The 12,693-nt window shown below is 60.4% G+C and overlaps 1 protein-coding gene across 3 annotated transcripts in view; it reads right to left on the bottom strand.

Moving 5' to 3' along the window:
* Window positions 1-12,693, bottom strand: part of PRODH (proline dehydrogenase 1) — a 23,415-nt gene extending 10,722 nt beyond the window's left edge. For 2 of the 3 annotated variants that reach the window (XM_073790448.1, XM_033837503.2), the window contains exons 1-8: window positions 12,411-12,693; window positions 8,522-8,730; window positions 4,758-4,792; window positions 4,234-4,383; window positions 2,359-2,423; window positions 2,043-2,159; window positions 1,542-1,621; window positions 912-993 (exon numbers count right to left, since the gene is read on the bottom strand). In XM_073790448.1, the coding sequence (XP_073646549.1) occupies window positions 912-993; window positions 1,542-1,621; window positions 2,043-2,159; window positions 2,359-2,423; window positions 4,234-4,383; window positions 4,758-4,792; window positions 8,522-8,730; window positions 12,411-12,683 (1,011 nt within the window). In that variant the 5' untranslated portion in view covers window positions 12,684-12,693. Of the gene's footprint in view, window positions 1-911; window positions 994-1,541; window positions 1,622-2,042; window positions 2,160-2,358; window positions 2,424-4,233; window positions 4,384-4,757; window positions 4,793-8,521; window positions 8,731-11,705; window positions 12,326-12,410 lie in introns of those variants that run through there. The other variant, XM_033837504.2, reaches the window with a different exon arrangement.

Here is a 12,693-nt window from a genome sequence, read left to right as displayed (position 1 = left end):
CTGCCACCCTGTTTGTGCATTAAGGTCAGTGTCCTGTCCAGGGTCCTGCTGGCCACACAGCGTCCCATAACCGTGCTGCCCACCAGCACACCCTTCCTCACGGGGCTGGCTGCCCCAGGTCAAGCCTGCACCCAAGGAGTCGGCTCCCACGGCCTGCAAGGATCCTCACGATGGGTCCCCCTTCTGTTCCTGTGCAAAGTTCAGGAAGTGACCCTTGACCCACCCAATCACCTGGAAAGACTCAGCCCCTAGCAGGCAGAGGACATGGAAGAAGAACTGTGCCTACAGGCAGACTTGGTTGGCCACACATCACAGACTGACATGCAACAGGGGGACGGAGGCATCGGCTCCAGATGGTGGCACTCAGGGCGCTGGGCAGGTCAGCAGTAGGCACCCACCCTGCAGGTCCGTGAAGCACAGGGGGCCCTCTGCTCGCCCCGCTTGCCCACTAACACTGCCCAGGGCACTCCCGGCGAGGCCTCAAGCACACCCCCCCTGGGCCCTCCGTCGCCAGGCTGGAGCTTGTGAAAGGCAGCGTCTGTGGGGTGTTTCCCAAGGCACCTCTACTGCTTCCTCCCATCCCAGCTCAGTGGTGCGTTCAAGCACGGCCACAAATGCCCCATCACCCTCCCAGGGGCAGGTGGAGTCTCATTTTTCTCCCCCGAACACAGGCCAGTCCCTTTTAACAAACAACAGCGACTCCCTTTTAACAAACAACACTGGGCAGAAGGGACGGCGTGGGTCTCCTGAGGCTCGACTAGAATAGGTAACAGCTTCCGCCTGGCTTGTGGGGACACTCATCCTGGGGACCCAGCGCCACTCTGAGGAAGCCCTGGCGGTGTGAGCGGGGACCCTCCGTGACGACCCTGCGAGAACGGTGAGGTGGGGGGCACAGACGTGCACAGCATCACCTGCATGTTGGGGACCACCAGGTGCCTGGAGAGCTCGGTCCTGCTGTCAATGAGGCTGCCCCAGTCCAGCAGGTCCAGGGTGCTGTGGGAGAAGGTGCGTCAGCATGTGGACACACGGCCTCACCACGGCCCCAAACCAGCCCCCTCCCTGCAGGAGCACCCCCAGGCCCAACCCCACAGAACCTGCCTCAGTGCTCAGTTTTGAAAGACTAGTAAAATGTAAACATGGTCCTCTGCTTAAAAAACAGAAACCAAAACATGAATATTCTTACATGAGGGCCGAGACCACCCAGGCCACATCAGGCTCGGGGAAGAGCTGGACGCGGGAGACCAGGCAGGAGGGGACGGCACACTGCCGCCAGCCCCCAGCTCCTCACAATGAGGCTTGGAACCCTCCGGGATCTCAGCTGCCCTCACCCTGCACCCGCCTGCCAGATGGGTCCTGGGACGGCTAGGTGTGGCACCCTCACTCCACAGCCCAAATAATTCTGTAAGAAGCCCTAGGGTTCAAGGGGGCCCATGCCCTGGAAGAGGGCGACCAGGATTGGAGGAAGGCGTTGGGGCTAAGCCAGAACCTTGGCTGAACCAGGGCGGCTGCTCCCGAAATCTCAGCCTGGGGGCTACTCTTACCCGGACACGCCAAGGGTCTCCACAGTGAACCAGTTCTCAATCTCCATCCGGGACGTGATGCCCATCTTCACCATGCTTTCCTTCAGAAGCAAGAGGGTGTTGGTCCCACTGCCATCTCCCAGCCCTGCTCACAAACATCTCCTGCCCCTGCCTGCTGGCCTGTGATGCTAGGCTGACTTTATTATGCCAGTACTGAGACTGGCTACACTTCTGCCTTGGGTTTCTGCTCCAGAGATAGTCTCTCCCTGCTGCCCACCCCCCCACACCTGCCCATCCCTGCGGGTCCACAGAGCTCGGCTACTGGCAGGGCCAGCCCCGCTCCAAGCCTCCCACCCAGCACATCCTCCATCTCTGCTCAGACTCCCTCCCCACCCACCCAGCAGCTGGGGGCTGGGCAGCAGGCCCTGGGAACCCACCTCGGACACTGCCTGGCCAATTCCTTCTGGGCAGGGCTCCTCCCTGGCCCACCTTCTCACACCCACCACGGAGCGGCGGACTCACCTGCAGTGCAGCCACCTCCAGCTTCGTGTCCATGGCAGCCAGCCCGGCCTTGCCCTGCTCTGCGGCCATTTGGTGGAAGAACCGTCTCCACTTGGTCAGCACATCTGAGAACCGCAGCTGCGGATGCGGGCCTGAGCTGCCATCCCAGGCGCACATCCAGCCCCCTCCCAGGACCCCCACGTAGCCCGAGCCACCCCATGCCACCCGTGTGCCTGGCTCCCAGGGCCAAGGCACCAGCACACGAGCTTTCACTTAACGCTCACGGCAGCCCCAAGTTCTTACAAACTCCCTGTGGGTGGAAGGTTTTGACACTTACCAGAAACTGGGGTCTCCCCAGTGCAGTGAGCTTAATGGCTGAGAAGCCATCCTTGCTGGCACCACCTATGAGAAGCCGCAGGAAGAGCCGTCAGTGCTGGGGGGTGTGTGTGGGGGACCCTGAGCCTGCACCCGGAATCTGTGCCACTCAAGAGTGAGGACACTTCTTGGGACGTCCTGGTGGCACAGTGGTTAAGAATCCACCTGCCAGTGCAAGGGATGCAGGTTCAAGCCCTGGTCCGGGAAGATCCCACATGCCGCGGAGTAATTAGGCCCGTGCGCCAAAACTACTGAGCCTGCGCTCTAGAGCCCGCAAGCCACAACTACTGAGCCCGTGTGCCACAACTACTGAAGCCCACGTGCCTAGAGCCCGTGCTCCGCAACAATAGAAGCCACTGCAATGAGAAGCCTGCGCACCGCAACGACGAGCAGCCCCTGCTCGCTGCAACTAGAGAAAGCCCGCATGCGGCAACGAAGACCCAACGGAGCCAAAAAGAGAAAAAGAAAAAAAAAAAAAAAAAGACTTAGGACACTTCTCATCCACATATGACAGACTTCAGGAGGCAGGCGGTGGCCGTTCTTCCTATTAGTTACCTACAACACATGGTACTGGGTCTACCTTGCACCTGGGCCCTGAGACCCCCAGAGCACGAACAATCCAGCCACCCGATGAGACGGTGCAGTGGCACCAGCGCATCTTTGCTCCCTTGCCCACCAGGCCCGAGCAGGCCCACAGTGGCCATGCTTCCCGGGCAGGCTGCCTGGCCCTCAGAAGCAGCTCTGGTGGCTGCCTGGCAATCTCAGGCCGAGGGGTGTGGCAACAGGAGGGGAGAGCCCACCGAGGACCCAGACGCCTGGGCTGGCTGACCACCCATGGCAGAAGGACAACGACCCTACGCCGCCCGCAAACACCCTGCACTCGGCTGCTCCAGATGCCCCACCCTGCAGGTGGGAACTGGTGACTCAGCAGGGTTTGAGTTTGCCACGTGGGTCCAGGAATGCAGTGGGCAAAGGAGCTGGTGATGCCTGCCCACTCAATCCCTGCCTGTTTCCTCTCCAATGCCCTCGGCACCCGGGGCTGCCCCTAGGGGTTCACCAAACACAGACACGCCCAGCAGAGCACAAGCTGGAGGCAGAAGGCACTCAACCACCGCCGCCATTCTCTCCTCTGGCTTCCGGAAGCCCACGACACATATCTTTGCTTCTGTGGGGCCCTCCCCGTCTGTCTGCCCCCAGGCAGAGTGGGCAGGGAACCGAGAAGACGCCCCTGGCACTGGACACTGGGCAGCCGGGTGTCTGCCTGACCACCCGGGGTGCCCAGCGCTGCTCCTAGGAGGCTGCCTCCGGGCGTTGCTCACTCCCACTCCTTAAAGTGTTCAGAAGGTGTGGGACCCACTAACAGGAGGGCTGCTGGGGACCTGATGGACGCTGAGGCCTCTGTGCCCTCGTGGCTTAACTCACCTCCCTAGCAGGTGTTCCCACCCAGAGGCCACGCGGGGAAGAATTCTCTGTTAAAGAGGACGTGGCACCAGCTCCCGGAATTGTGTGGCCCTCGGCAGAGCCAGGGGTCATGTGACAAGAGTCAAGCCCCTGCCTGGGACTGGGGGCCACTTGGCCCACTGACAGGCCCACATCTGGACACCTGGTACCCAGGAGGGGGAGGCGCCCTCCTGTGGGCAGCCAGGCTCCTCAGGAAGGAGCTGGACTCAGGTGTGAGCCCAGGTCATCCTCAGGACCAAGGCCACAGAGATGGGAACGGAGCCCTGAGCAAACACTCCAGGCCCGGCCTTGTGTTCCCACACCAGCATCTCCTCGAGTGGAGGTCAGCCCAGGCTGGGCCTGGCGGGTGGCAGGCCAGCGACAAGCAGGACCCCACCTGAAGCCTCGATGCAGTGCAGGAACGTCTCCATATGGCTGTCACACTTGGCCTCGCTGGCGTAGAAGTAGGTGCGGGTGCTGACAACGCCATCCCTGCGGTCTCCGAATGCCCGGTGGGCCTGGAACTGCTTCTCCCTCTTACTGGTGCCTGGAGAGGTGGGCATCCGGCCTGAGCCACCTCCCCACACCCCCAAGCCCGCATCCCGCCACCAGCGCCGCACTCCAGCTCCAGCCCCATCCCACCCCGAGCCCACGGCCCCCTGCCTGTGCTGCTCCCCAAACCCGCCCATCCTGGCGCCCACTCTTCCTTCTCCTTGGGTCACCCTAGTCATGTGGCAAACCCAGGGCAGGAAGGCAAAGCCCAGACCCACCGAGGGCCGAGTGCACCGGCCCCCCAGGTGGGCCGTAAGGATGTGTCAGCCACTCATAATGACGGCCTGGGTGCCCAGGGACACGGGGAGGAGCCGGGGGTGTGTGCGGGTGGGGAGCGGGCTCGTTCCTGAATGGCTGCCTCCCACTCACCATGGCCGTCCCTCTCCGATGCTGAGGTACAGGACCTGCAGGAGGGAAGAAGAGGGAGAGGGTCGCGGTCATGCCACCTCAGGTACAAGTGACAAACGCGTACCATTGAGGAGGCACAGGTGGGAGGAAGTAGAGGCTGAGCCCTGACCCTGACCCAGGAGGGCTGAAGAGGAAGGCAGGGTCACCTGGCCAGGTAAGAGTGACTCACGCCACCCCACCCGCCCCCAGCCTCCGGGGTCACCTTCTCTGAGCCTGGCAGCCTACAAGCCCTGCTCCGGAGGAACCTGGGTCTCCCCCTGGGTGAGGCCCCCTCCCTACACTGGGTGAGGAGGAAATAAAGCAATACACAGCCCAGGGCGTGGGTAGGTCCTTGAGGCCGGCTAGCCATGGGGTATTCCTTCCTGTGAGGAAAAGGCGGGGCGCGGGCCAGTCAGGGCTGAGGATGGCGGAGAGAGGGAAACCACCAGCTTCCTTATCCCCAGAGCCAAAGAGCGGGGCCCCTTGCTCTGCCCTCTGCCCACAGCCGGCCCCACCTCCACCTGCGCTCCTCAGGATTATTTTCAAACCAGCAACCACAATTTATTTTTTTAATGCAAACCCTCCCCTGGCCTCCCCTGGCCATCATACCTGAATATACCCAGTCCTCATGAGGACAGGACAGAGAGGGCACCTGTAAGGCCCGACGCAGGCTGCCCCGCAGCTGTGGCCCACTGAGGTGGAGGCATGACATGGCACCCACCATCTGCACCAAGGCAGGGGCCTCATCCCGAGGTTGGCAGCTGAGGAAGGCTCGGGCCTGCTCTGTCACCACACAGCCCATAACCTGCAGGTATCCACCTTCTAGGCAGACTGCCCTCCACTGAGGGGACACCACTACCCAGAGGCCCCCAGGGGCCCGGGGCCGTTCCACAGCTGGCCTTCTACCCTCCAAGCCCCAGCCCAGCTCCAAAGGCACAGGGGAGCCAGCCGGCCACACAGCCACGTGATCAGGGGCAGTGGCCTATCCCAGAGCAGACAGTACTTAGCATGGGCGGGGCTGCACTCTTGACCAGGCCCGGTGAGTGGATCACCAGGAGACAAAGATGGCAGTTACCAGGCTGGGGGGAAGGGGAGTGTCGTGTCACCACGAAGAGCAGAGCATGCTCTGTACACACACACACGTGCAGACACATGTGCACACACGTGCAGACACATGCGTGCACATGTAAGTGCACGGGCCACGATGTGGAGGAGGGAATGGAGTGCCCCCGGGGGCAGGGGGCAGGAGAGGACCGCAGGAGCGACCCAGGGGCTTGCGGGAGTGGCAGGAAGACCCCAACCATCCCCTCAGCCACCTCCAAGCTCAGCTCTGCATCAGGTAATTTGTTGGCTGGACACCTTTTAGAAAAAAGTGAAAAGTGAGGGGAGACCACGCCGGCCGCCCTCACACCAGCTCTCCCCTAGTGAAACGCAGGAGGCAAGAGAAGAACACAGAAAAGCCTGTGGTACCCCAGGCCCTGGCTCCAGGCAGCACCCAAGACGCTGCGCACACCAGTCCCAAGGAGCGGCCTCCACCCTGGGGACCAAGGCCCAGGCCTCGCCCCCAGCCAGCCCTGGGTTTGCACAGCCAGGACACACACACCTGCTAGCCACACTGTCCCCAGCCATCCTCATCACAACCTCATCACAGCCAATCATTGAGAGGAACCCAGCCCTGCGCCCTCTCCCCACGGCCCTCAGCCTGCTGGGGGGACCCTGCGAGGCTCCTCTCCTAGAGTTAGGTTCCTGGCCTCTGCCTTCTAACAAGTGTTCTGGGAAACACCATCCCACCCCCTCCCTGGATGGCTATTCTCCCTCCTGCGCCTCTGGCCTCCTACCTCCAGCTTCCTAACCTGGGGAAGCCCCACGGACCCCCTCCTCCCAGGGCCACGTCCTCAGGGCACCTGCTGGGCCTCTTGCATGTTCAGACGCCCCCATCTTTTCTGTGCCTCTTATGGTTATGCCTGGGGCAGGGCCCCACCGCCTGTGCTCGCTCCCCGCCCCACCCCACTCCACTCCTGTGGCTTTAACTTGGGGCAGTGGCCTCTACATCATTCCCCAGAGCAGGGTCTAGGGGCTCCGCTCCCCACACAGGGGCTCCTGATGGAGAATGTGTGGCATCTCGACGGCGTGGATGTTCGATCAGTGCCTATGAGCCTGGTTCTGCACCCTCAGCCAGGCTCCACGGAGCACACAGGGCTGCCTAGCAGCAGCCCTGCCACTGGCATCGGACGGCGGCCACCAAATTTGGACAGGAAGGGACTGCCGTTCACGTCCCAAAGCCCACAAAGCAGGGCTCCTGCAAGACAAGGGGCACCAACAGCAGATTGGCCCAGGGTCACAGGTTCCAGTGCCCATGGTAGGGCGAAGCCGGCCCTCCTCCCAGTGCTCCCCTGCAGGGCAGGGAGGAAGCCAGGCGGATCGCCCTGGGAAGGAAGTCTTTTCATACCAGAGAGAGAAAATCCCACTGTGAAACCACCAGCCCTCACCCAGACCCAGCGGGGATACAGCCCATTAGTTATTCAACAGGCAGCCTCAGTGCAGGCTGCAGCCCCAGCCCACAGCCGCCCTAGGAACACCGGGGCGCTGAGCTGGAGAACCCTGCCTTCAAGACAGCAAATCACAAGGCAGGGGCTTGGCTCCCCAGGCCAATCCACCAGCAGCTCAGCTGGGACATTCGGACATTCCGTTCCCAGGGCAGGAGCCTCATGTGACGCCTTCCCCTCCCCTCCGTGCCCCTCCCCTCCCCTTCCCTCCCCAGGCCAGAGCAAACACCAGAGCTTGAGACAGGGCAGGTTACTCAGCAAGCCTCCCAAGCCTCACACGGTCAGGCGCGGCTGCTGTCAGGACTTAGAGGCCCAGATGCCAGTGAAGGGTGGAGGGGTGCAGGCACCAGCCCAGGAACTGGGCGTTTTGCAAAGAAAGGGCTGGTTCTGCCTGGATCTCCCATGAGGCTCCTACTTCAGGAAGCAGAGGGTGAAATGGTCCTCGAGTTCTGTCCTATGGCCCAGGAGGGTGGGTCGGGGGATGCCCATCTGTCCCCATACTCACTGCCCAGAGAACGGGCCCTGCAGCCAGTTGGTGACCTCGGCAGGAGCCGCTGGGCTCGCCTGCCACACGTGTGCTCCTGGCAGCACATTCCCTTTTCCTCGGACCCCCAGGCAGTCTCCACACCCACCAGGTGGGGCCCACCTGCTAATCAGGAAATCATCTCAGGGGCCAGGCAAGGGTGGGACAGTGGGACCTGCCCAGTAGGTCAGAATCCCCAGAAGAGATGCTGCAGGAGAGCAGGAAGCCAGAGCACCTCCAACACCAGTGTCAGCAATCCTATTTTGTAAACTGCTGGGTAGCACCCAGCGGCCACCATTGAGTCACGGACACTCAATTCTGCCCCTGTAGGGTGAGAGCACTTTGAATTTCACATAATTTTCACGTGTCACAAAACATTACTCTTGCTTTGTTTCAACCATTTAAAAATACAACAATGATTCTTAGCTTGCAGACTGTACAAAACCAGGCTGACCGGGCAGGGGACCAGAGTCTGCTGACCCCATCCTTGCCCCTCCTCCAGCTTCGGCACACAAGGCCTCGGTGGAAGCCCAGAGCTGTCATCCTCACGGGGCAAGAACACAACCCCAGGCAGACCCAGGAGGGCTGCCGTTAGTCAGGTGGACAGAGCTCTCCCAGCCAGGCCCAGCCCAGCCCCGGTGTGCTGGGGCTGCCAGCAGGTGCCACGTGGGCCTTACTCCATCTCCTCGCGTTCGGCCTCCTCGGGGGTCAGGTCCTCCTCCACACCATAGTCCAGGATAGAGCCCACGCCGAAGGCCCTGTTGTGCTGGATCAGGGGCCGGATGGACTCCTGGTCCTCACCAGCCACAAACTGCCCGTAGAAGGTCATCTTCATCAGCCTGTCGAACAACCTTTGCCCCAGAAGTCTCCTGGCAAGACGGAGCAACTGAAAGGTAAAGGGCAGCGGCTATCCTGGGCCACCTGGCCTCCCATGTCCCCAGCAGGACACTCCTGCTCCCCCGCCCGCCCGTCACAAAGCCTTGACGTGCTCTCCCCAGGGCCAAACTCGGCTCATGGCCTTGGTTTTACGGTGACACCACCCGAAGCAGATTGCTTCTCTGCTCACAGTGACTGTCCATGCCCCACTCCTCATGCAGGGTGGCCGGTCCTAGGCGCTGCTCTTGCCTCCCTGCCCTGCACGCTCATGGGTGACCCCAGTGGCACATGGCAGTCGCCTGACTACCGCTCGGTGGATAAAGAAGTGAACGGCAGCTCTCTCTGGGAACAGCAGTGGGCGTGTTCATAACATTCTCTGTATCCACACCTCTGCAGGTTATGCTGGGGAAGAGGGGGATTTGGTGTGAGTTTCTAGAAGGTGAGAACCCAGATTTTTCAATGTTTTGTTCACTGCTTATTCCAAGTCCCTAAAACAGTGCCTGGCAAGGGGCCGGCCCTCCAGTGGGTGCTGAACGGATGAACACACAAAACTCTGAGTGAGTATGAGTTCTGCCGGAGAAAGCATAGGCTAAAAGTGAGCCAGGTAACCACCCACAAAGGTCTGGGAGATGACCATCCACCCGGGACCAGCAGGGACTCAGCACACTCATCCAGGCCGCAGCAGGCTGGCAGCCCGAGAGTACGTCCCCCAGGGGAAGACAGCCTCCCAAACGACTCAGCTTTCTCCTCCAATCATATCTCGCCACACCCCAAATTTCTGCCATCATCATTCAAATGTCCCAAGCAACTGCCTCCTGCCCGACACAATTTTAGGGTGAACAAAACAGATGACAGGGCTCCCATCCTAGTAGCAGGGAGACCCAGAAGGAGGGAGGGGCAAGGTACCTCCATGGAATTCAGAATGGGGGTGAGGGAGTGCCGGCCAGGGCAAGGGCGGGAGGTGTTTGCTAACTTAGATCCAGGGTGCAGGGCTTGCCTGGCTAGGAGGTGACGCGGTGCTCCTGCACTGGGGACAGTGGTGGGAAGGAATAAGGTCAAGGAGGGGCAGGGGGATGACCACTGGGAGGACACACCCACCACCTGTCTGGGAATTCCTGTGTGTCTACTATCCGCGGCTCCAGCTCCAAGGCAGGAACAGTCTAAGGTTTCTCAAACCCAGTGAATAACAGAACCCCACTTTTTTGTGAGGAACATCTCTTGGGATCAGGGCCTCAGGGAGCAATCTCTAGTCTAAGCAAAAGCATAAGTCAGTCACACACCTTCATCCACAAACCAGTCCCAAACAGCCCAAGCCTCTCAAAGGCCGACACACCTGAACTGTGGCTGGCACCCAGACGGAAATTCTTAAGGAGCCGTGCGGCAACACGAGGGAGGGTGAAGGTTTCCAGGCCATCACCTGTCTGTGCCGTGTCTGATTTTATTGCATCTCATCATTTTTATAAAGAAGAAGAGAAATGGAAAGTAGAAGTGCCAACCCGGGAGACGGGCAGGCCTCCTCCACCTCACAAGAGCCCTAGCCAGCAGTCACGAGTCTGTGGGTCAGAGCACCCTAGCAGGAGGAAAAGCCAGGTCTTGGATATATCAAAGTTCACCCCAGAGGCAGGCGAGGCAGAAACAGGGACCTGAAAACCAGCATTCAGCTCTGGAAAAACCCGGACATCATACACGTCAATTCTGAGGACTGTCAGAAACACAGTGTGTGTGGAAGTGGGCCAACTGTCTACTCTAGGGCCGGAAAACTTTCCCGCCCAGGAACACGTGGTAAATAATTTAGGCTGTGCGGGCCACCCAGTCTCTGTCATAACTACCCAACTAGCATGAAAACAGCTCCAGCCAATGTTCATAGAAGGAGCAGGAGCAAGGCTGATGCTGAGATGTGGTCCAGGGGTCATGGGCTGGTGACCTCCCACTCCCCTCCTGTTCCCCTATTGTCAGAGGGAACAACAGTGAAGGCCACCCAGGTAACCTGAGCTGGTCACCGACCCTCTCACCCTGGCAAAGGGGAGGTCAGCCTGTCAGAGGGCTATGGAAGCACATGGTGCAGGGCTGGCAGTTTTAAGCCAACTCCAGAGCAAAACAGCCCCTTTAAAACCATCCTGGCATCAGGCGTGCCCTGGGGTGGCACTACCTGAGAGCCCCACCTCTTCCCCAGGTAGGAACATCCTTCGTGGATTTAGAAACTTGCACCAGTAACACAAACACCGTAAAAGACTCAAAGACATGTCTGCAGAGCGAGGACGGGTAAAGCCGGTTCTCTCCCCTCCCTGACTGCCCCTTCCCCCACATTCTCCTGCACTGGCTCACACCCAAGCACAGAGGCTTTCATCATGGAAGACCTTACTTTTCTAAACCCTTCTCAAAAAGGCCTGCCTTCGGGCAAGTGCAGGCCCCCACTGGGCCCTGAGCCAATGCCACAGCTCAAACTGGGCTCCTGCAGGCTGACACTCCCTGGGGCATGAGCTGCACAGACCTGCACTGGCTCAGCAGGAGGAATTTTTGCTGCAGGCCAGAGCACAAGAAGGACCAGGTTCTGGTGAGCGGCCCACTACTCTGAAGTCTGGCCACTGCCCCGTCTCCTCCAGCACCTGGCACCAAGGCCACTGTCACCAGTGGGACCACCAGCAATGATGACAGGGGGAACAGGTCCCACGGAAGGCAGGCAGAGCACACCACACAGTTACCAGGCTCCTTAAGGATGTCCCCAGGGCACAGGTAGAACAAAGGGGAGCGTGGGAGAAGTCTCCTTGCTCCTCCAGGCACCCACAGCACAGTCACAGTGCACTGGCACTTGCCCCAGGCAGGCACCCAAGGGACGGTGGAGCTGACATGTCCCTCCCATTGCTACCCATAGTACCCGAGGACCCACAGCTCTGCTGGCTTCTCTGCTGGTTTTGAACCTAGCCCCTTCAGAGCCACCCAACTCTAACTCTGCCCTCATCACCCACCCACCTTTGGTGTCCTCACCTTCATGTATGCCCAAGGTGTGGCTTGGTGCTCCTCCTGGGTCCAGTCTCCCTAGCCTCTGCCCGGAGCTAAGGTGCGCTCAGCACAGCCTCACTGAGAAGTCCACACCACCTGCTTGAAGCGCCTTCAGGACCCTCAGCACCAACTGGACCCTTGCTTTTAAACTGTTCCCAGGATCACTTTGACCAAGAGCGGCTAAGACACTTCTGCTTTTCACTTCCCCAAAGCCGTCACACTTTTCAATGTAACTGTGTTAAAGTTTCAAAAGTCGGATATTTGAGCAGCAAGCGTCCCATTCTCCCTCAACATTATCTGTTCAGAGTGACCATGTCTGGGGATCCCCTGGGTCACAGCGTCCAAGAACTCCGGGGTCCCAGGCTATGAGCCGCTCAGTACGGCCAGGCTTCCCTTTGGGCAACATAGACGACACTCAATTTTAAATTTCGGGTGAACACTGTGTATTACTGCAAGCAGCATATAGCTTAATATTTAAACTAATCTTTGTTTTTAGCTGCCAGTAACTGACACGTAGTAAAATTCACGGGCCCGAAAGGGCGTGCAGGATACACCTGACTTCCCGGCCACAGGCGATGCTCCAGAGGCCCCGCTTTCCACTTTGAAACTTCATAAGGGCTCCCAGGACCGGCGAAGGCCCGCGGAGCCCTGGCCGCACCCCACCCCCAGCGTCCCCGAGCCCCAGCACACCTGCTCGTGGCGCGCCAGCAGCGCGGGCGAGGCGCAAAGGCGCAGCACCAAAAGGCTGCGCGCCAGCTCCCAGCTGCGCCGGCTCCGGTATGCCTCCTGCGTGTTGCCGAAGTCCACGGCGGGCACTGGCGGCCGCGCGGCCTCGGCCGCCCCGCGCCCCCGCACGGCTTCCAGGCCCGCGGCGTGCTGCTCGCGGGTCGCCGGCGCTGTAGACAGCGGGGCTCGGCGGGAGAGGGCGGAGCGTAGCACGGGTAAGGCTCGCCTAAGACTCATGGCTGTTGTG

Source organism: Tursiops truncatus, chromosome 13, assembly GCF_011762595.2.
Source record: "Tursiops truncatus isolate mTurTru1 chromosome 13, mTurTru1.mat.Y, whole genome shotgun sequence".
Lineage (NCBI taxonomy): Eukaryota > Metazoa > Chordata > Mammalia > Artiodactyla > Delphinidae > Tursiops > Tursiops truncatus.
The sequence above is the reverse complement of the archived record's forward strand: the minus strand, read 5'-3'. Positions and strand labels throughout refer to the sequence as shown.